The sequence below is a fragment of the Ascaphus truei genome, chromosome 3 (assembly GCF_040206685.1).
Source record: "Ascaphus truei isolate aAscTru1 chromosome 3, aAscTru1.hap1, whole genome shotgun sequence".
Lineage (NCBI taxonomy): Eukaryota > Metazoa > Chordata > Amphibia > Anura > Ascaphidae > Ascaphus > Ascaphus truei.
The window spans coordinates 61,484,771-61,509,341 of NC_134485.1; the positions used below are offsets into that span (position 1 = coordinate 61,484,771).

Sequence of the window (24,571 nt, forward strand, 5' to 3'; positions counted from 1 at the left end):
TATTTCTCAAACATTAGGCCTGTATTATTAAAATAGTGTTTTCACAAGGAAGCATGAAGTGTATTAGTTTGTGTATACCAGTTTATATAGTAATATATATATATATATATATATATATATATATATATATATATATATATATATATATATATATATATACATATATATATATACACATATATACATATATATATACACATATATACATATATATATACACATATATACACATATATACATATATATATATACACATATACATATATATATATACACACTCACACACTCACACTCACACTCACTCAGTGTGTGTGTGTGTGTGTGTGTGTGTGTGTGTGTATATATATTATTATACATTCTGAGATGTTATAGAAACGAACACACAACTGATTAAAGGACAAAATTACAATGGCCAAGCAAGGCAAAGGTAAGTAATAATTTACACATAATCCTGCTGTACACGTACAAGAAAGATGTTTGCACTTACTTAGGTGTTTTAATAATTGCATGTGACTAATATGCATATGCAATTCTTACATCAATTAACACACCCAAATGCAATGTTTTGCTGCAAAGTCAATGGCAGCTTCTCTAAACTTAGCAACTGGCTCCTGGTGGACCATTACTGAACAGACGATTACAACATAAATATTTATAACACAATTAATTATGAGTGTTAACATTTCCAAAACTTCACGTGTACAAGAACATAGTTGAAAGTTTGGAAACAACACAGTCTTCAGCATACATACAATAGTAATTAGATAATCTGAAGTCAACAAAACAAGGCCAAAGACATATTTTCTGAATTATAACATTTATTTTTTTTGTTCCTTTTGCGAGCGAGTAACAGGCCTGCTTGTTGTCTCTTGAATTTTCCTTTTTCTTTTGCCACCAACTTTAGGCACAACAGAGCCACTTTGAGTGGCCTCTGGCACTTCACGGGCAGGGCTTGTGGCCAGTGACTGTTCACCTACGGGGCTTGTGGCCAGTGACTCACCTACAGGGCTTGTGGCCAGTGACTCACCTACAGGGCTTTTGGGCAGTGATTCACCTACAGGGCTTTTGGGCAGCGATTCACCTACAGGGCTTTTGGGCAGCGATTCACCTACAGGGCTTTTGGGCAGCGACTCACCTACAGGGCTTTTGGGCAGCGATTCACCTACAGGGCTTTTGGGCAGCGACTCACCTACAGGGCTTTTGGGTAGTGACTGTTCACGGACAGGGCTTGTGCCCAGTGACACATGTGAGCAAGTTGGTAGACACTGCACAAGTGATGGTTGGTCTGTTTCATGTGTGTCTTGTTTTGTTTTTGTCGCCTCCTTTGTAGGTGTCTGCTGCTGAATTTGTACAGATGGCAGCGGTAGGATGTCATCAGGAACCTGCACAGCAATGTCTGCTACTTGACCGGTAACATTTGGGCCTGGTGAATGAATATCAGATGAATGTGGTGAAAACTGACCTGCATGAACAGATCCTGGCTGGGAGGTGTTGAATTGTGGTACATTAGTCATTCTCCAGTAATTAGCTTGTGTTTGCTGAACAACTAATGCTTTGAATGAGGTGTTGATTTTTTGCAACTGTTTAGGCACTTCAATGAAGACTCTGTGGAGATGTGCCAATTGTGATACTGTTTCTTCCTGCAGTCCAATCATCCTTTCCAGCACTGTCATCATGTCTGAATGGCGACGATTTTCTGCGTCCACTATTTTTCCCTCTGAAGCTACAATTGCATCGTATGTGGAAGTTGATGGACGATTTGGCGGTACAACAGTTTCTATTGGCACCTCTTCATGGTCACATGATTGTATTTCAGTCTCTTCTGTGGCGTCATCCTCATCATACTCATCATCCTCATCACCATGATGTTCTAAAAAGAAATGTACACATTATTAAATGGCATGTTAATGTATGCTGTGTTACTATGTAATTGTACTGTGTCCTAAGTAACACCTAACATGTTAGCATACGTTTTATAACCTCATTAAAAACTACCTTGACTTACGAATAATGTTTGGACTCAGTATGAAATATGAATGAATGAAAAGTTGCTCTAAACTCAGAAGTCCTACATGATAATTAACACCACTAACACAATACATGTTGCCTTACACTTAATTTTCACTGACACTAAGTAATCCTATTTAAAGAAGATGTGCAAAACAAATAATGCACATGACAACATAACATATAGAAGAGCACATATTATATGGCCAGCAAATGATACACTCACCTTCTAGTAGTGTTGAGCTGGCTGACCCAGGTGAAGACACTTGTTCCATCTCAGGTGACACATGTCCTCCAGGGGCAACTATATATAACAATAACATAAGTTTTACATTTACATGTGTAAATATTGAACAAACACTTATTGTATGTTCTGTATTTATGATTAACTAACAACATCAGTTCCTTAACCGAAAATGTGTGTGAAAGTGAACATAAATAGTTGTAATAACACTGTACATGCCTGTGTACTTAGAATTTTTGAGTTCCCTAACATACAACATACTATGTTTCTGCAGTAATGCGTGAGGATAAATAGATTAAATGAGTACATAAAAATCATATGTTGTGTAGTGATATCAGTATCATAATGTACATAACTATCATGAGATGACCATTCACAATGGTTATCATGAAGGTGGTCATATTGCAAAAAGTGTTGTTTTTGGTAGAGGATATGTGTGGTACATTAATCGAAGATGTGGCACACCTGAATGTGGCTGTGACTCAACAAGACAACACATGCAGTGTGTGATAATGTGTCTTTCATAGTAGTTCAACTATAGATATGAGTGAACTAATGTGTGACGTACGCTTTGATAAGTAATGAGTTGTTGGGGCATTTAGTAGCTAGAGTTAAGCTTTCAAATGAGTGTGATTAACTTCAGTTGTGCTATTCAGGTTGTAAGAAAGGTATTCCCTTCCCCAAAAAGCCTAATCAGCCACACCTTTCAATGACTTGAAACAGGTGCAAATGGTGTGAACTAAGTTGACCGTGAAATGAGGCTGTAATTAGTGTGTGTGCTGAACCCCACCCCCTCTGTTGAAGTGTATGCTGTGATGAGATATTAATTGCAGCTGCTTTAACACAATGGTAGATGAGCTTAGTAGTCATCTGCAGTGTTTAAGTTATGAAAACAATGACATAACATATGATACGTGTGCCTCATTATGCTGTCTGTATATGACATAAAGCAAAAATGGACCTTTTCATAAGCAACTATAGATGTGTTAGTGCCAGTGATGTTTGTAGGCCGTTACATGCAATTTCTTTGATGCATGCTTAAAATAGGCAGTAATGTCATGTTTGTCGGAGTAAAATCAATAAAATACACAATAATATGATACATATTTCTGTTCTGTACCTGTAGCTACTAATAATTTCTCATGAACATGTGTTACACATGTGTACTACCCTGTTGTTCCCCATCTTCGCCCACCATCAATTGCTTCCACTGCAGCTATGCATTTTGGGAATTCACATGTAAATGAGCACGCAATGGCACGTGCTATATTAGTTACTGCTTTTAGTAGGACTACTACATATATGTCTATTTTGAGATATATATATACAGAATCAGACATATACATATATAGATGCAGGTATGCTTATATTGTGAAGACAGTATAAAAAGCAGTGTAAATATGCAAAATAACTGTAAGCAACGACACGCCTAGTACAGTAATATTTATCACCTGCTGGAAATTGTGACGGATAAATTCCAATGTCACGGTCACCAGCCAAGCCTTCCACGACGACGGTAAGTAATTTTGGCCGAAGCAGCTCCTCCAATGGAGTCAATATGAGACGTTGTGGTGTGGGCCCACCTCCAGTGCCAGTAGCATGCACGCGTTGGTCTTGTATTTTCTTTTTCAATTTGGACCTAATATCATCAAATCTTTTCCGACAATGATACTTGTCCCTGACACTATTCCCACAGGCATTGACACCAATGACTATTGTGTCCCACATTTCTTTTTTGCTTGCTGCACTTGTCCGCCCTTGAAAAACATATAAAAGATATGAGGTAAATTAATAATAATATAAGCACCAGTTTCCTACACTGCTAGCTGTTCCAAGAGATAGCAAACATGCTGTTTTATGTGTAATATGTGCAGCACATGAGCATTCACTACTAAACCTATACATGTAAGCAAGGTTGCATTCATATTGTATGCAGTTCTGGCAAATTGACCGCCTGTGTTTATTTGTCCTTGTAAGGCATGATAAAAAGCTGTGTTTCCACACTAATGAACATAGAAAGATATTGTGTACCCATATTTGCATATGAACAAAACTCAGATGACCTAGGATCACATGTATTTGAATAATAAATGTAAAGTTACACTTACCTACTAAATGTCCATAGAGACTGTCATAGTGCTCCAGAATGCCAGTGACAAGAGCCCTATTTTCCTGGTCATTGAAGCGAGGATTACGTGGCTTCTCCACACGTTTTTTCCGAGCAGGTTTAGGGTCAGAGCTTGGCTGGTGCTGACTGGACTCTCCTTCTTCCAATGGAAGAGCCTCCAAAAGCTGGCCACCAGCAAGCACGCCACCACCAGACACCCCATCAGCAACTGCGCCACCAGCAGCACTCCCAGCACCAGCACTCCCACTCCTAGCACCAGCACTCACACTCCTAGCACCAGCACTCACACTCCTAGCACCAGCACTCACACTCCTAGCACCAGCACTCCCAGCACCAGCACTCCCACTCACAGCAACAGCACTCCCACTCCCAGCACCAGCACTCCCACTCACAGCAACAGCACTCCCACTCCCAACAACAGCACTCCCACTCCCAACAACAGCACTCCCACTCCCAGCAACACCACTCGCAGCACCAGCACTCCCACTCCCAACAACAGCACTCCCACTCCCAGCAACACCACTCGGTGCACCAGCAACATCACTCCCCTGAACAGAACGTTCACTCCGACGCGTACTCCCACGAGTAGCACTCCCACTCCCACCAGCATCACTCTTCCCACGCTTTGCGGGCATACTTCCAGCACTCACAAAAAACAGACAAGAAATGTACAAGCAATCACACGACCCACTTCCACATATAAAACAAGACAAAGATGTAAACAAAACAACAAAGGACAAAGCTCACCCAATACACAACAAGTCTCTCAGTCAATATGCAAATCTTCAATCGTCCAGCTCTGTGCGTCTCTCTCTCTCTCTCTCACTCCCAACAACACAGAGAATGATTAGCAGTACACGTTGCCTTTAAATATGGCGCGCAATCAAAAACATGCTTGTTTCGCCTGATTCAGCAAGATTTGTGATTGTGCAACCTAACAGCACCCCGCCACGCACGCCGATACACCTGTGTGTGATCGGCTCATCATCGTGAGAGTGGGCGGATTTGTTTTCTGGTTGATTTTGAATGTATTCGGCACTTACTGCATACGGAGAGGGAAAAACGCCAATAACATGACTAATCGATAAGCTTGCCGATTTCACATAATCGTCGCTTACTGCATGAGGCCCTATATGTTTGTCCTACTGTTGTTTGGTTCAAGTTAAATGGGTCACGAACAACCACCAAACCCTGTAATGTGCTCCCGGTAGCGTTCCCTTAGCGCAGTCCTTCAACCGCAAGCCAAAGGCTGTAAAATAAACAATTATAAGAACTCTACTTACCTTGACAAACTATGAGAGCAGCTTGGAAGATCCCAGAGGCATCGGCAGGGAAAAGCATGATGGCTCCCCTCCAAAGAAGATGGCGGCGACACACGAGGCAGCTGGAGCCAAGGTGAGATGCAGGAGCCGGAAGGCAGCTGCAGGCGGGAAGCAGGAACGCGCTCACACTCAACCGCCGGGGACGAAAGCTCAATCCAAGATGGCGCCGGACCGGAAGGACGTCATCATGCTCGAGGTGGATCCGGTGAGACAGACGCCATCTTGAGTGTGGAAGCACAGCGGAAGGCCCCAAGAGGTGGCGAAAGAGCGCCTGCTGGATACAACGCCCCGATCAGGCACCAAATAGACAGCCGCAGCCAAAATTTAAATACACGCCCGCGAAAACCAGAAATTGATGCAGGGGCAGCCCCAGAAAAGCCACAGAGGGAAGAGTAGGCAGCGCGAGGGGCGAGACACAGGGAGTTGAGAGTAGAGAAGGAGGGAACACCACAAGGGGAAGGGAAGTATAGCTGGTAAGAGGGCTAACAGTTTAAGGAAGTAATCTGCAGGCAATACAAGGAGTATAGCGATAGAGAGAAGAGGGTACAGCAAGTGGTTAGGAAGGCCTGGAAAGTAGCAAAGGAGGCAGCAAAGATAGAAGAAAGAACAGAAAGATAATGCAATAGTGTAAAGAGGGATGACACACTAGGAGGGTATCCATAGCAACGGGAGAGCAGAAAGGGTTCAGACAGCGAGGGGGAAGTAGAAAGGAGAGGAAGGAGGAGGGGAAGGAAATGAAGGAAGAGAAGAGAAAGTTACAGAAAGGGAGGCAGGAAGGTTGTACTGTGCCCAAAACGGATAGAGGACAAGGGAATAGGCTCTAAGTGAAGATAAGGGAATAGCACCTGTGAAAGGACATAGAGCAATAGCCCGGACAGGAATATACAATAAGCAGAGCTGCGAGGGGGGAAGGGATACAAAACCCAGAATGGAGACAGCCAGAAAATACCGTAACAAACGACCAAGGACTGCAATTGCGACAAGTCCAGCGCTATAGTAATAAGGGACACAGGATCAAGGGGAGTTGGTGGGCTCACCCTTAGTTCAGTGGGTGAGAAGAAGTTCTACGTTTATTAGGAGGGGAGAGGCAGGAGAGGTGGGAGGAGGCCTGCCCTGAAGTCGGCATGGGCCTGGCGTTAGTAAATAGGGGAAAATTCCCTATGCACACTAGCGCAACCCTTTGGGTTGGATGTTCGGGGAAAGGAGGTAAACACCCGGCCTCGAGTCCGAACATTCGAATTCTGGACTATAAACCCAAAGGAGGAAATCTGGGCGAAAGGAGGGAGGAAAGAGAACGCCGAGAAAGTTCATATGTTTTGATTGTTTCTGAGTTTTTCTGTGATGTTGTGTACATGTTCACCCCCCTGTTTCCCCGTGTGTGTCCCCCTCCCTTCATCCCTACAGATGGGGTCATCAAGCTAAAGGTGGCTGGTGCTCACGTGAAGCGCAGAAGTGGCCTTGCCAGAGGCGGCAGAGAACAACTACGACAGCCGGAACAGCACAGCTCTGCTCATGAGTAAGGATATAGTTCTAATATCCCATAATGTTAATGGCCTGAATAGCCCGGCGAAAAGGCGAGTAGCATTTAGAGACTATAGACGTAAGGGCGCAGAAGTACTCTTCTTACAAGAGACACATTTCTCCCAAACTAACTTCCCCAAGTATTTTGATAAAAATTTCCGAACCCATTTCCTAGCATCAGGTCAAGTTAAAAAAAGAGGGGTCGCCATCCTAATTCATAATCATATCCCATATAGACATGACAAAACATACCAGGACAAAGAAGGGAGGTTCCTGATCATCACGGGTTTCATCCGAGAAGCTCCAATAACATTCGCTACTGTATACGCCCCAAATGATAACGCCACATCCTTTTTCAATAGCTTCTTCATTAAACTAAGTAAAGTTGCAAAAGGCAATATCATACTGGCAGGCGACTGGAACAGAGTCCTTAACCCTAGTCTAGACCGTTGCTCGACCACTAACAAACCACATAGACAGGACGTATTAACTCTAACTAACGGGATAGCCAATTGTCAACTAATTGACATATGGAGAGAACTACATCAAGGAGAACGAGAGTATACTTTCTACTCTCACCCACATAACTCATACAGTAGGATAGACTACTTCCTCGTGTCTAACGGTATGGTCCCTGGGGTCTCTCGCACAGAGATCCATGATATTTCATGGTCAGACCATGCACCAATAGAGCTGCGGTGCACACTAATTCCGCTGGATAGACCTAGAGCGAACTGGAAACTAAATGAGATCCTGTTAAAGATCCCGGATCTCGGAAGAGAAGTAGGAGCTAGAATCCAGGAATACTTTGAGGAGAATGAGGGTAGTGTAGCATCACAAGCTACATTATGGGAAGCTCATAAGGCGACTCTCAGGGGGACATTGATGAATTTGGCAGCCAAACGAAAAAGGGAAAGAGAGAAAAAAAACTAAGGCCCTAGAAACACAAATAGCAGAACTCTCTACCCTGCACAAAGCTAATAAACAGGCACATATACTCAAACAACTATTAGACACTAAAATTAAACTCAACCTCCTCCTCACCTCCCAGGCTGAGAAGGAAATGGCTTGGTCTAACCGGAAATTCTATGAAAAAGCGAACAAACCTGATACACTACTTGCCAATAAGCTAAAAAAGAAGCTTCCAAATAACGCTATTCACGCAATTCGAAACCAACAGGGAGACCTTACCTCCATACCTGGGAAAATAGTGGAGCAATTTAAAGCCTACTATGAAAAACTCTATAATGGGGACAAGGTCACCCACAGCAGGAAAACGAGGGACCTATTGTCCACTTTCCTGAAAGAGGCAAATTTACCAACCTTGGCAAGGGCAGAGCGGGAGGCACTACAGGCGGACTTTACCCTGAAAGAACTCAAAGAAGTCATCAAAGCATTAAAACCGGCCAAAGCACCGGGGCCCGATGGCTTCTCTAATCTATATTATAAGAAATATATTAAAATTCTAGCCCCACATATACTAAAACTGTTTAATGGTATACTAGGGGGGGACTCCTTCCCAGCACAGATGCTCCAGGCGTCTATCTCGGTGATCCACAAACCTGGAAAGGACCCGGCAGACTGTAAGAGCTACCGGCCCATTTCACTGATCAATTCGGACATCAAAATCTACTCTAAACTTATAGCGAACAGGGTGGGTAATGTCCTTCCCAGGTTAATTCACACGGATCAAGTAGGGTTTATCGGAGGAAGGCAAGCGGCAGACAACACCAGAAGAATCATAGACTTGATTGATCTGGCCCAAAAGAAAAATATACACTCTATGGTGTTGAGTCTAGACGCGGAGAAAGCCTTCGATAGAATAGACTGGCCCTACTTATCAGCGACGCTTGGGGCGTTTGGCTTTGGGGGACGTCTCATACGGGCCATCATGGCATTGTATGAGAGCCCTACGGCGAGAGTGAGGCACCAGGGTTTTCCCTCTGAGCAATTCCACATAAAAAGTGGAACGAGACAGGGATGTCCACTTTCGCCGCTACTGTTTGCACTATGTGTAGAGCCCCTGGCAGCCCATATACGAAATAGCCCTGACATCTCGGGAATCTCAACTGGGGAGAATGAGTTCAAGGCCGCCCTGTATGCAGATGATGTCATTCTAACATTATCTAAACCGCTCACGTCCCTTCCTAATGTTTTTGAAATCCTGAACAAATTTAATCATGTCTCCGGCTTTAAGATTAATCAGTCTAAATCAGAAGCCCTCAATATAAATCTTCCCAAAGAAGTCGAAAAACTGATTGATCTTAACTTCAATTTCAAATGGCAACCCTCCGCAATCAAATATTTAGGGGTATATCTTACACGGGACTATAAAACTCTATATAAAGCAAACTTTCCCAGGTTAATAAAGACGCTGAGAGAGGATCTCAGAATATGGGCAAAGGGGGGCATCTCTTGGATTGGAAGGATACAAAGCGTGAAGATGAATCTCCTCCCAAGGATGTTATATCTTTTCCAAAGCCTACCCATACCATTGGTGCATTCGGACATCCTCTCCCTCCAGTCAGCAATAATGAAATTCATCTGGAATAAGAAAAACCCACGAATTGCTAAGGGTATCCTGACAAGACCCACAACCAGGGGAGGCCTAGCGGTACCTTGTTTGTTCGCTTATTACAAAGCGGCTCAATTAGCCCAAATTCTCCAATGGCACACAGACCCAAGCCTTAGAAGATGGGTAGAGTTGGAGAAAAAATGTTGTGCGCCGATTGATATCCAAACGCTGATCTGGCTGCCCAAGGCAAGGGCGCGCCAGATCAGCACACCACTACAGACCATTGCCAACTCTATTCGAGTGTGGGAGGCCTCCAAATTTAGTTGTAACCTAACTACAAAGGCATCTCTTATGACGCCAATCATCGGCAACCCAGACTTCGCTCCGGGCCTAGCCAGTAAGAATATGAAATATTGGATGCAGGCGGGCATTATCCGACTGAATGATCTGAGGGACAGGATAAGTATACAATCATTTGAACAAATTAAATCCGCAAAAAATATCCCACAAACAGAATTTTTTAAGTACCTTCAGATCAGGGATTTCTATAACAAAACTGCAATTAGACCAAAACGCACTAATTTTGAGCAGCTGTGCTCCAGAGATACGGACACAAGTGGACTCACATCTAGGATGTATGGGGAAGTGGTCTGTCCAAAATTGACAAGCGAGACCCGGCCAAGCTACATGCGACAGTGGGAGACAGACCTAGGGGAGACATTAGAGGACGAGGAGTGGGAGCAGATCATACAAGCAGCGGCTAAAAGCTCCATCTGTACCACACTAAAGGAGAACGCGTATAAGGTCCTGATGCGGTGGTACTACACCCCAACTAGATTGGCTAAATTTGTTAAGGGCTACTCCCCGCTCTGCCCAAAACGGTGCGGGGAGACGGCCGACCTGCAACACATGCTGTGGTCTTGCGCTAAGGTGGCCCCGATTTGGGAACAGATTAGAGATTGGTTACAGCGGATTCTCGGTTGGGAGATCCCCCTGGACCCGTGGTTGTTCCTACTGGGCAGACGGATCCAGGGTATGCCAAATGCGACACACAAATTAATAACGCATTTCGCAATTGCCACCAGGTGCGAGATTGCAGCATTATGGAAGCAGACAGCAATTCCAGTTATCCCAAAGATTCGGAATCGAATTTGGCTCGTTTGTCGGATGGAACAATTAACGAGTTTGGTTAATGACACCGGCACAAATTTCCTGAAAGTCTGGTCACCATGGCTAGCACAGGCGGACATCCCCGGGGTGGACACCTCCGCAATTCTGCTATAATACTCGAGGACGCGTTCTCCTTTGGAGGGCAGAAGCCAATAGACACATAGAGACGTACAGTTAGAAGACAGCCCCCTAAGTAACAATTAACAACCCGACGACCCTACTGTTCAACGGCAAGGTAATTATCTAGCACTAGAAACAGGTTTGCAAACAGAACTACCTCCACGGAAAAGGCGACGAAACGCATAAGCGGACCCCTCGACGGCAGAAACTTCTGGAGCAGACTCCTCCCCGCCCCCCCCCTCCCTACCCCCCCTCCCCCCCCCTCTTGTCCGATGTCCGGTTTGTCCTGTATGTCTTTTATGTACTGTCCCTGTCATAAAACAAAGTAGCCTTAATAAGGGACAGCTGTTATTAAAGAGAATAAGAAAATAAGATGTTGGGGGATGGGAATGCAATGGGCTGTGATATATTGTCAGAATATGTATCCCCAATAAAGAAAATTGAAGTTGAAAAAAAAAAAAAATCAAAACACAATTTCAGTTCCAAAACACAAAGATGTTTTACTGCGTGCTTTAGCTATTTGTACGTTTATATTTATAGTCACTGAATTCCTTGTGTCAGTCAGTGTTTGTGTGTTTCTCTCTCTGTCCTGCCGCCTCCCTCCCCCCCTCTCTCCTGACTCCCCCCGGTGGAGGGGACACTGGGGGCACTGTCTGAGTCTCCAGAGCAGCCCCCCCATGAAGGTGCATGGCTGGAGCAGCCCCCACTATCTTCCCCCCCGGCAGAGCTGCGGACACGGCTGTTTGACCTGCTGCAGCCAGCCCCCCGGCGGTATGGGGCCACGGTAACGTGTGTGTGTGCACACTATATCTTCCCACCCTACTCCCGAATGTGGGCATGGAGGTAAGTGTTGGCCTCATCTGCCAGCACTGACGTCACTTGCACCTCACATCCGTTTCACTTTGCGGGCGTGTGGGGGGAGCGGCGGCAGTTACGTGACGTCATTTCCGTTTCACATTTTCGTCTCCATGAAGGAGTTTTGTTCCATCAAAATTTGACTTGGTGCCATCAAAGAAGCTTCACTTCAAAAAAAACTTGTGTTCAACACTACAAGGTGTTTCTAAACAAACATATTACAGCCATGTACAGGCACAAACGCTAGGTTGCTTGCAAGTGGACGCATGTTGTGCGTAATTATATCATTCGGTGTTGCTGTATGTGAGATTCCGTCATTGTGTCGCTTCCGACTGTGTTTGTGTGTATGTGTGTGTCTTATTAATTAAGGATGTACCAGTATGTCACCCGGCAATTACTAATGACCTAATTTGTATATTTCACTCCCAATAATTGAAATAAAAACATATGAACATGTTAATTAACAGTAACAAAAATTTAATTCAAAATTGCAAATGCAACATCATAACAACAATTTTTAATAACTTCTAAATACAACATTCAAACTGTCAACATAAAACATTATTAGTAGCACAAAAACTCAATAGATTGTTAATGTGAAGCCTCAAACTCATCAACTGTCTCGTTCACCAGTTCTTGGAATTTTAGACGGAATCTCAATTTAGATTTTGTGTCTAAAGGCGTAATAAAAGGAAGAAAGCTTTTAAAAAATTCCATATCATCACTACGGTTATTCATCAATTGGTGCATAAAGCCACATTTCTGGTGTTCTATCTCGACCCTTTGACATCTCAGGTCATTGCTCATCCTTGATTTCTTGGACACGGGTTTGGGTGACACCACACGCTCAGGTTGAGGTTCGGCTGCATCTTCCACAAACAACAGCTCAAGTATTGTGTCCTCATGGCTCCCTGCTTCCTCAAGGTTGGACAGTATTTTTGCAGGCAGCATCTGGTCCTTCATAAACTGCATGTTCATGAAGTAGAGCCACTTCAAAGGTGCTTGGCCCGGGGTCCCCCGAGCGTGGTACCTTCACCTTTTTACGTTCCCTACGGTACGCATCCCGCAGGTTTTTCCACTTATTCTTAATTACATCTGCTAAAAAACAAACCAGAAATCAGTACGTTAATTTACATTTTTACTATTGACATATATAATGCATTACTATACAAGTGGGTGATTACAAGTACGCTAGGACTGGGAAATGTGGACACTAAATAACAGGCGTGTTGCACACACATACACACATGCCCATGCGGACACAAACAGGGCGTGTTGCACACACATACACACATGCCCATGCGGACACAAACAGGGCGTGTTGCAAATTCGCCAGCACAGGGATATAGTACACGCAATAGGGTGTTAAATAAATAAATATATTATGGCAATAAATTAAAATACAATATTAGAACTTAAAAGATATACAAATATAAAATACAAACGTGTTACACTAAAAATCAGCTCTTTCTCCTTCCAGAGCTTATCATTAACATTTCTGTCATGATAAGTTTTTGACCGCTAATTCCATAGGGAATCCCTCAAATTGACTTCAGAAATCATTTGTTCTACTTACAGTAGGAAGGATCCATGGCAGCTTCAGTTCTATATCACAGGTTGCTTTCTCTTTGCTGATCCTTCAGTACATTCACGTTTTACAACACTGACAAACCAAGACCCCCTGCGGTCATTTCGTTTGGCCATCACATGACCGTCAAACACTCCCCTAAGCAAGCCCCCCTATGGTCTACATATTCCCCCTTTGGCCATCTCCCCCCCATGCAACATTATTATCCCCTTGGGCAGTCTCTCAAGCAACTCACCCCGCTGGCAGACAATCACTCCCCGTTCACAACGGCTCCTTGCTCTGCTCCAAATGCTCACCTCGTCCTATCATTGGCTGTTGTGGCGTCACGCTGGACATCTTCCCCTCCGCACCATATAGTCCCCGCTGGGCATCTCCCTTCCCCACCCTGCTCCATATAGTCCCCGCTGGACATCTTCTCCCCCCCCCCCGGCACCATATAGTCCCCGCTGGCCATCTCCCTTCCCCCTCCCCCCGGCACCATATAGTCCCCGCTGGCCATCCCCCTTCCCACCCCCCCCCCCCAGCACCATATAGTCCCCGCTGGCCATCTCCCTAGGGCCCCACCCCCCACACCCCCAGCACCATATAGTCCCCGCTGGTCATCTCCCTTCCCACCACCATATAATCCCTTCTCCCCCCCCCCTGACGAAGAAACCCACTATTAGGAGTTTCGAAACGCGTTGGAGGTTTTTTGGCATCGCAGGGACACCGTAGCAGTGAGATTCAGGAGGTGACGTCAGCAGAGGCGCCGATCGACCAGACTGTGGCAGCAGCAGACTCAGAGTATAGAAGGCGATTCTCCCTCAGTGACTGGCTTATTTCACCCCACGGCGAGCGGTACACCTGACGAAAAGACCCTAAAACCAATGTGCATGTCCTAGTCACCTTTGGTGAGTAGGATTTCAATTTTTATCAAGGTGGAGCAAGATCTATCTTCCAAGTGCAGCAGCACATGAAAGTTTTATATTGAATTTTGTATGTTCTTTTATTATGTTGTGTAATTGTTTTACATTAAATTGCTCTGTTTAATCCATATTGTCCCTGGGTAATGCACTATTGCAGTGTTTTTTGTATGTCTTGTCTTCCTTTCGGTAATCACTAAAAGAAGAACTTTATCCACGACCATATCCTTTACCTTGCCTCAGCGCCACAGGAGGTTTTTTCCATCCATACCATATAGTCCCCGCTGGACATCTCCCTTCCCCCCCCCGGCACCATATAGACCCCGCTGGCCAAATCCCTTCTCCCCCCCGGCACCATATAGTCCCCGCTGGCCATCTCCCTCCCCCCCCCAGCACCATATAGTCCCCGCTGGCCATCTCCCTTCCCCCGGCACCATAAAGTCCCCCCTGGGCATCTACCTTCCCACCCCCCCCGGCACCATATAGTCCCCGCTGGCCATCTCCCTCCCCCCCGGCACCATAAAGTCCCCGCTGGCCATCTCCCTTCTCCCCCCCCCCGGCACCATATAGTCCCCGCTGGCCATCTCCCTTCCCCCCCGGCACCATATAGTCCCCGCTGGCCATCTCCCTTCCCCCCCCCGGCACCATATAGTCCCCGCTGGCCATCTCCCTTCTTTCCCGCCCCACGGCACCATAAAGTCCCCGCTGGCCATCTCCCTTCCCCCCCCTGGCACCATATAGTCCCCGCTGGGCATCTCCCTTCCCCCCCCTCCCGGCACCATATAGTCCCCGCTGGGCATCTCCCTTTCCCCGCCCCGGCACCATATAGTCCCCGCTGGCCATCTCCCTTCTCCCCCCCCCGGCACCATATAGTCCCCGCTGGCCATCTCCCTTCCCCCCCCCGGCACCATATAGTCCCCGCTGGCCATCTCCCTCCCCCCCCCGGCACCATATAGTCCCCGCTGGCCATCTCCCTTCCCCCCCGGCACCATAAAGTCCCCGCTGGCCATCTCCCTTCCCCCCCCCGGCACCATATAGTCCCCGCTGGCCATCTCCCTTCCCCCCCGGCACCATATAGTCCCCGCTGGGCATCTCCCTTCCCCCCCCTCCCGGTACCATATAGTCCCCGCTGGCCATCTCCCTCCCCCCCCCCGGCACCATATAGTCCCCGCAGGCCATCTCCCTTCCCCCCCCCGGCACCATATAGTCCCCGCTGGCCATCTCCCTCCCCCCCCGGCACCATAAAGTCCCCGCTGGCCATCTCCCTTCCCCCCCGGCACCATATAGTCCCCGCTGGGCATCTCCCTTCCCCCCCCCTCCCGGTACCATATAGTCCCCGCTGGGCATCTCCCTTCCCCCCCCCCCGGCACCATATAGTCCCCGCTGGGCATCTCCCTCCCCCCCCGGCACCATATAGTCCCCGCTGGGCATCTCCCTCCCCCCCAGCACCATATAGTCCCCGCTGGGCATCTCCCTTCCCTCCCCCCCGGCACCATATAGTCCCCACTGGGCATCTCCCTTCCCCCCCCCCGGCACCATATTGTCCTCGCTGGGCATCTCCCTCCCCCCAGCACCATATAGTCCCCGCTGGCCATCTCCCTCCCCCCGGCACCATATAGTTCCCACTGGGCATCTCCCTTCCCCCCCCCCGGCACCATATAGTCCCCGCTGGGCATCTCCCTCCCCCCAGCACCATATAGTCCCCGCTGGGCATGTCCCTCCCCCCCCAGCACCATATAGTCCCCACTGGGCATCTCCCCCCCCCCGGCACCATATAGTCCCCACTGGGCATCTCCCTCCCCCCCGGATACCATATAGTCCCCGCTGGGCATCTCCCTCCCCCCCGGCACCATATAGTCCCGGCTGGGCATCTCCCTCCCCCCCAGCACCATATAGTCCCCGCTGGGCATCTCCCTCCCCCCCAGCACCATATAGTCCCCACTGGCCATCTCCCCCCCCCCCCCATGCAACATATTTTATCCCCTTGGGCAGTCTCCCAAGCAACTCACCCCGCTGGCAGACAATCACCCCCCGTTCACAACGGCTCCCTGCTCTGCTCCACTCGCTCACCTCGTCCTATCAGTGGCTGTTGTGGCGTCACGTGAGCAGAGTCAGCGCTTGAAACTAAAATCAGAATGTCTGCTCAGTTTCAGCACGCCCTAGAAAGCATGCGCGAGCCTCTACTAAAGCCGCTCTAATTGCGCCTGCAGAGGCTCAGTGCCGAGCGTGAGCGAGCCTCAGCGCACTGACCATGCCCGAGGCCTAAGGCACGTTCTATAGTGCCGGGCGCGAGCTACGCTGTGCGCGCGGAATTTTAATTGGCTGACGTCAGTCAGCCTTTCTATACAAGGGCCGCGCGCGCACGGCAGGGAGAGGGGAGCCGACAGACAGCGGCAAAGATGAGGAAATTTTTATTTTTACCAAGGTTTTTTATTTTAATAAATAATAAATTACACAAACACAAATACACACATACATATACACAAACACACAACACTGTATACGTACGAAAAGCATGCGGCACGCGAGGCACCACGGCCGCATGCTGTATATAACAGCCCTTAGGCACGTTCTATAGTGCTGGGCGCACGCTCGGAATTTTAGTTGGCAGACGTGAGTCAGCCCTTCTACACAAGGGCCGCGCGCGCACGGTAGGGTGGGGAGCCGACAGACAGCGGCGAAGACGGGAAAAGCATCTTTTTGCACTGCTACCGGCTAAATGTATGTGTGTGTGTGTGTGTGTGTATCTGCACAATTGTAATAAATATTTATTTTTTAAAATAAATTACACATACATACACACATATATATATATATATATATATAAACAACAAGAAAAGAAAGCGCCCGATCCTAGTGTAATATGAAAAAATACACTTTTAATACAATTACTAGGTCCAACAATTTTAAACTCACAAACGAACGTGTAATAAAAGCATGTAATGAGTATACTCATTCGCCAACTGCACGATGATACTGCTCCGCTTCCACACCTCTCCTCCGTGAAGTCCCAGCTCCTCTGAGCCACCGTCCAGCAGGGCCTTGGAGGCTGCGCAACCTCTCCCGATGTAACCCGGAAGTCCACCACTGATGAAATCACCGTGTGTGTGATGAAACGCGTTGGGAAGTTAGTGTGAGCTATTGGTACGGAGTATACCTCACTGCACAACCTGCTGAGCCTCCACGAACGCTGGTACACATTTGTGTATGATTTACGCCTGTCTCTACCTCGGCGGGGTCACAGTGCCATTTCCTCCCATCCGGATACTACTGTGAGAGTGGTGGACTTCCGGGTTACATCGAGAGAGGTTGCGCAGCCTCCAAGGCCCTGCTGGACGGTGGCTCAGAGGAGCTGGGACTTCACGGAGGAGAGGCGTGGAAGCGGAGCAGTATCATCGTGCAGTTGGCGAATGAGTATACTCATTACATGCTTTTATTACACGTTCGTTTGTGAGTTTAAAATTGTTGGACCTAGTAATTGTATTAAAAGTGTATTTTTTCATATTACACTAGGATCGGGCGCTTTCTTTTCTTGTTGTTTGCAGATCATTGGGAGGTCGTTGGTTCCGGCAGAGAGCAGCCTGATCCAGATCCATCTATCCTTCCTTTTTTATACAGGATTTAACATCATCTTCATTGGTTTGATATGGATTTTTATTGATCTTTGATGATATTGACTGGTACAACATTGTTCATTCATCTTTTATATTTTGGTATATATATTTTTATTCAATAGCTCACACTAATTCAGCTATATTGTTTTTTTTAAATCAAGGAATATATATTCCATTGTAATTTTGTGTGTATGTATGTATGTATGTATGTATGTAGATACTTTTATAATCATAACAATTGTCTTTCTGTAATATTATACCACTGACTACGGAAACACCATTAGGATCATTGGTATCTAGTGTTATAGCATTAGCACCTGAGGAGCGCAGTCTTTTTTTGTTTGTATAAACACATATATATATATATATATATATTTATTTCAAAGTCCTAAATAGTATTTGCTGCGAGCTGTATGTATTGTGGGCGGAATGAGTACACATACATACATAAACACACAAACACACAAACACTGTACCTTCACAGCTCTCACACAATATTTACAAAAAGCATGTGGCACGTCCATTCGAACAGGCACGAGCGCACTTACTATATAACAGCCCTTACTCCTACAGGAAGGTATGTCTATCAAAAAGTATACGCCTCTGTGTAACTTACAGCACACACGCTACTAGGTGAAGAATCGATGTAACCAAAAGCTTGCACTAACCCCTGTCTTTTATAGCCTTCCTCAGATGCATTATTGTGACGTCATAATGTCAGCGTTCCAAACAGCCGCCCTGCAGCTCCCTGGCCCATGCGCGCTCACCTCCTCTCGCTCCCCTCTCCGGCTTCCGTACGTTCCTTATGATCCTGTACGTCAAGGGAAACAAAGATGGCGGCCCCCGTGGTGGTGTGTTGTCAGGAGCCAGTGCGGATGAAGTGAGTACACGGTTATAAAAGCATTTTATAGGACGGGCTGCATTGCGTTTTGGGGGGTTGGGATAGATGTCACCTGCTTATGGTGTTGGTATAATGGTTATTCGTGGAGGAGGAAGGGTCTTCGTACCGTCGCTGCCAGAGGGGCCTGCAACGCATTTGCTGCTCCCCTCTAGCAGCGAATGGGTCATCTTCCTGAGACTCGATGGCAGCTCTGGGAAATACAGAGCAAAATACGCGAGTACCCTGTTGCATTTTGGTCGCTGGTAACCGGGCAGCCTAAGCAGAAGCAATAAGGCACTCGGGTGTACAATCAGTACTACCCAAAGTGCTGCCGCAAAAAAAAAAAAAAAAAAGATATCTCATGCTATGAAAGGTGCACTATGCTGCGAGACTAATGCTGATGACAACACAGGGTTACATTTATGCCCTAACCATTGTATTTAATATTCTTATTTACCTTGCAAAGTGTTGAGAAATGGTACATCTGTTTTATTTTTTTCCTAACCCCCTCTGCAATTCTCTTCTCTCCTCCCCCCCAAAAAAAACAAATGAAAAAAGCCTTATTATAAGTCTCCTAGACGTCAATGGGGACTCCATGATTGATAATAAAATGTACTTTTCCATTAACGTGTAATTGTTTTGGTCTAGATTCTCCAATTCATGCAGGTTGACGTCTCGGAAAGGGAATTAACAGCATTAAAAAACAAAGGCAAGAATTGCTCTGAATAGTGTAAAAGGTTAATTGGAAGGTGGCCTTAATTGGTGTTTTTCAAAACGGGCCATTTTTAATGATTTTTGTCGGAATTAATTCTGTGGATGTTTCTGGCTCAAAGCACATTCAGGCTGATTTAAAGCGATGAAAGTGAACCGAACAGGGAAAATTGATTTGAAGCGCCTAGAGCGTGAAACGCGTAAGAGGACTGTCTTTTTTTTTTTTTGTGTGTGACCATGATGTTGCTTGTGATTCCTTCCTGCAAATAAGCACCCGCCTGTTTTATCAGCAAATCTGTCTGGATCCCCTGTTTTTCTATGTTTTTGAGCTGTGCTCTACTTTCTCCTGTCATTCAGGTTTTTTTTTTTTCAATATTTGGAGACAAGGCTGCACCATGATTGAATTGCTGCTTCATTAGTTTCAATTTTTATTGAACAATGTGTTTTGGAGTAGGAAAAAATAATATGTTGTGTGTTCTAGCCACAAGAAAACCAGAGCTTTTTTGAAGAAAGAAAAACGAAGAAAAAAGAGACAGGCTCTTGCAAAATTAAGAGAAGCAGGTAATTGTGGTTCATTAAGCAAATTATGTCAGGGCTGTTCTATATGAACGTCAAAAATTGGGTCCCTTGAGAATATTTTACGTGTGTCTGTGAAATGATTTCTCTTTAAATACTTATTTTCTTTACCCTTTATCTCCAAGGTTAACAATAGCAACTCATTACTTTCTTTAAAAAGAGAAACAAAGAAAGTAGCAATTGAAAATCTTTCTGTAGGTAGATTATCATTTCTGCATCACACGTAGTTAAAAAAAAAAAAGTTGGATATTGTCTTTTAAAATCATAAGACCAACATGAAATGGTGAAATTTTTAAGGAGTTAAATCCTTGATGATTGACACACCATTGTGCCCCTGTAACTATTTTTATAAACACAACAAGCTGAGGCATAACTGGGGTTTGAGATACTTTTGCGTGATAGTAGGTGCTGTACATGACTTTGCACAGACACAGCCTCCCTCCTTTTACTCTTTACTTTTGTTGATATAGCTGCAGAATGGGCTAGAAGTTGAGTAAACACTTCCCTACTCAAAGGCCCGAATTTAAGAAAATAAACAAAAAAATTATCCTTTTCATTTCCAAAGAAACTAAACGAGCCAAATGTTTGCTTGAACTATGATTGCATTTGTTTATTGAAGGCAATTACTTTATTGATCTTTTCAAAATGTGGTTTTATTTATAACCTAACCAGGATTGCACCTTAGGCTGCGGCCCCGCTAGCGCTGAGCGCGCTGGCACTCAAAGCATGCGTGGCGGGTGTCCTGCGTCTGCTCGTGCGCGGGGGTGGGGGGGGCGGCATTGCCGAATATTGAGCGAGCGGGTAAGTATAATTTTTTTTAATTTACTTAAGCGCATCGCGTATGTGCCCGCGCATCGCGTGAGCGGGGACTTGTGTGTGTGTGTGTGTGTGTGTGTATATATTTGTGATATATATATATATATACATTACCGCATAGCAGCAAAAAGGGAGACAGCACTCAGGTGAATGAAAATAAATATATTAAATACAGCACATAACTCCAACGTTTCGATCCCACAGGGGGATCGAAACGTTGGAGTTATGTGCTGTATTTAATACATTTATTTTCATTCACCTGAGTGCTGTCTCCCTTTTTGCTGCTATGCGGTAATGTATACTTTTATTATTTATATGGGACATGCACCTATTCATTATTGAATTTCTATTGGAGTGCCAGTGATTTTTTATCACATATGTATGTATGTATGTATGTATGTATGTATGTATGTGTCACCTCGCCAAACACCGCCCGCTCAGTGCTAGCGGGGCCGCAGCCTAAAGTGTCTGTGGCCCCTAGTCAATATGCTGTGAAGCTGTTTTTCCCCTTTGCTGGAGAAGCGATCGACTCCATTCAAATGAATGGGAATATGGGACTGAAATCTTCTTCAGCACGGAAAGCTGCTTCACTGAGACCACCTGTTCATCAAATGGAAAAAGTGCTGACTTGAATTAATACAGTATGAGCGTTTTTAACGTCATAATTTCACTTCCACTGAGAAAGGGTCTTATTTAACCATCCCTGAGATGAGAACACATTTTGTTAATATCTTTTTAGTATATCACTGAATACATGTTATGGGTACTTCTCGTTATACATTCTAAAGCTTGTCCCACAAACTGTAATTTAGCAGTTAGAGTAATTGATGATTTTTCCCTTGTAAAATATATTGATATTTTAACAATTAATAACTTTAACGCAAAACAGTGAATTATAAAGTGAACATTATGCGTTTTTTCTCTTTTGTAATTTACAGAAGATAACAAAGAGCCATCCTCTGAAGATGATGATGAAGATTATGGAGATGATGACCGTGAAATTGAAAAGTCAGTAACCATCCCTTTCTAATAAACTTAGGTGGTAGTTCTATGCACGTTGTTGGGGTAATTTTCAACCAAAATCCACATTGACTTCAATAGGGATTTTCAGGCAGGACCGGACGCTTTAGGCTAAGGCCCCGCTGCACGCGCCAGCACGGCAAGCTTGCTTGCCGGCTGTGCGATTTGCGATCTGCAGTGAACTGTGTTGCGAGCTGGGGGGCGTTTCCAAACGGGTCGAGTGGGCAGGGGAAATGACGAGGTGGGCGCGGCCATGTCGTGTGTCAGGTAGGAGGGGAATCTGGTGACTCATTCCGCCCACAATACATACAGCTCGCACCAAATACTATTTAGGACATTGAAATAAATAATAAGGCAGAAGTTTGTTCCCACATCCTGCTAATGGTTCTGGACCTATTGCTTTCGCCTGAAAAATACTGAAGAACATCCATTTCCAGCAGCACGTTTTTAACATAAGCCGGCAGTGTCCCAGGACCGGTCCCTCCCCCCTCACACACACAACACACACACACTTTACCCCAAACCTTTTTGGAGGGAGGGAGAGCCATGCACGGCTGCCTCACAGACTTCCCTCCCAAGCCGCCTCCCTCCCGTAGCTCCTTCCTCCTCCCCTCATTGGCTGACGCGTGCACCACGTGACGCGTCAGCACTGCAAAATACAAGGAGCTGGTAGCTCCGGCAGGTGACGCGTCACAGCACATAGTCAGCTGTGCAGTGGGGAGGGACTGGGACCGGCTCGGGAGGCTATCGGGAGATTGTGAGTAGCGCACCCGCGGTTGCGTGCGCCGCTGGACTCAGCGGGGCCTCTGTCTTAGATGTATATAGAATACGGTCTTTAATCTTTTATACGTTCCTAGTGTTTTAACAGAAATTATTTAACAATGATATCTAAATACCCCACCTTTTTAATGTAGATTGTGTGGATGGTCTGGACATGGTCAATATAATTGGGATTGCAACTTAAAGAATGTCTTGATGGTTTTTTGACTCACTGTTTACATCAGGCCTGCACAACTCGTAAAGTGAGAAGGGCCGAACTGCTCCAAGGAAAAAAAAATTGAGCCGCACGGGTAAAATCATCATCATCATCATCATCATCATCATCCCTCCTCCAGCACCTCACATCATCATCCTCATATCTCCCCCAGCACCCCTCACTATCAACCTTTGCGATACTCCCCATCTCTCATACCCCCATCTCTCCCCCTCACCCACACACATAATACTCCCCCTCCACATCAAACACACAATAACCCCCTGCACACCACACACATCCCACCCCCCTGCACCTCACTTCCCTCACCCCCCTGCACCTCACATCATTCTCCCCTCCTGCACCTCACATCATTCTCCCCTCCTGCACCTCATATCATTCTCCCCTCCTGCACCTCACATCAATCTCCCCCCCCTGCACCTCACATCACTCTCCCCCCTGCACCTCACATCACACTCTCCCCCCCCTGCACCTCACATCACACTCTCCCCCCCTTGCACCTCACATCACACTCTCCCCCCCTTGCACCTCACACCACACTCTCCCCCCCTTGCACCTCACACCACACTCTCCCCCCCTTGCACCTCACATCACACTCTCCCCCCCCCTTGCACCTCACATCACACTCTCCCCCCCCTTGCACCTCACATCACACTCTCCCCCCCCCTTGCACCTCACATCACACTCTCCCCCTCCTTGCACCTCACATCACACTCTCCCCCCCCCTTGCACCTCACATCACTCTTCCCCCCCCCCTTGCACCTCACATCACACTCTCCCCCCCCCTTGCACCTCACATCACTCTCCCCCCCTTGCACCTCACATCACACTCTCCCCCCCCCTTGCACCTCACATCACACTCTCCCCCCCCCCTTGCACCTCACATCACACTCTCCCCCCCTTGCACCTCACATCACACTCTCCCCCCCCTTGCACCTCACATCACACTCCCCCCCCTTGCACCTCACATCACACTCTCCCCCCCCTTGCACCTCACATCACACTCCCCCCCCCCCTTGCACCTCACATCACACTCTCCCCCCCCCCTTGCACCTCACATCACACTCCCCCCCCTTGCACCTCACATCACACTCTCCCCCCCCTTGCACCTCACATCACACTCTTCCCCCCCCCTTGCACCTCACATCACACTCTCCCCCCCCCCTTGCACCTCACATCACACTCTCCCCCCCCTTGCACCTCACATCACACTCTCCCCCCCTTGCACCTCACATCACACTCTCCCCCCCCCTGCACCACACATCACACTCTCCCCCCCCCCTTGCACCACACATCACACTCTCCCCCCCCCCCTTGCACCTCACATCACACTCTCCCCCCCCCCTTGCACCTCACATCACACTCTTCCCCCCCCCTTGCACCTCACATCACACTCTTCCCCCCCCCCCCTTGCACCTCACATCACACTCTTCCCCCCCCCCCCTTGCACCTCACATCACACTCTCCCCCCCCCCCCTTGCACCTCACATCACACTCTCCCCCCCCCTTGCACCACACATCACACTCTCCCCCCCCCTTGCACCACACATCACACTCTCCCCCCCCCTTGCACCACACATCACACTCT

General features: G+C 46.7%; 2 protein-coding genes and 1 long non-coding RNA gene across 6 annotated transcripts in view; 1 reads left to right on the forward strand and 2 right to left on the reverse strand.

Moving 5' to 3' along the window:
- Positions 1-1,108: 1,108 nt before the first annotated feature.
- Positions 1,109-5,720, reverse strand: LOC142490644 (uncharacterized). The gene is made up of 4 exons (XM_075593062.1): positions 5,663-5,720; positions 2,234-2,311; positions 1,163-1,870; positions 1,109-1,116 (listed from the first exon to the last, which is right to left on the reverse strand). Exons 1-4 carry the CDS (start codon positions 5,718-5,720, stop codon positions 1,109-1,111), a joined length of 852 nt encoding a protein of 283 aa, XP_075449177.1.
- Positions 5,721-12,342: 6,622 nt separating this feature from the next.
- On the reverse strand, positions 12,343-18,760 carry LOC142491482 (uncharacterized). 2 transcript variants are annotated; one of them, XR_012800406.1, is made up of 2 exons: positions 18,655-18,760; positions 12,343-12,980 (listed from the first exon to the last, which is right to left on the reverse strand). It is a non-coding gene; the product is annotated as an uncharacterized LOC142491482 (long non-coding RNA). The 2 variants fall into 2 exon arrangements; XR_012800407.1 differs by having other exon boundaries at positions 18,603-18,747.
- Positions 18,754-24,571, forward strand: part of ZRSR2 (zinc finger CCCH-type, RNA binding motif and serine/arginine rich 2) — a 30,625-nt gene continuing 24,807 nt past the window's right edge. For all 3 annotated transcript variants that reach the window (XR_012800405.1, XM_075594120.1, XM_075594122.1), the window contains exons 1-3: positions 18,754-18,866; positions 20,059-20,138; positions 21,908-21,977. Coding sequence is in view for 2 of the 3 variants with exons in the window: in XM_075594120.1 (XP_075450235.1) it covers positions 18,820-18,866; positions 20,059-20,138; positions 21,908-21,977 (197 nt within the window). In the remaining variant the exon portion in view is untranslated. The remainder of the gene's footprint in view (positions 18,867-20,058; positions 20,139-21,907; positions 21,978-24,571) is intronic.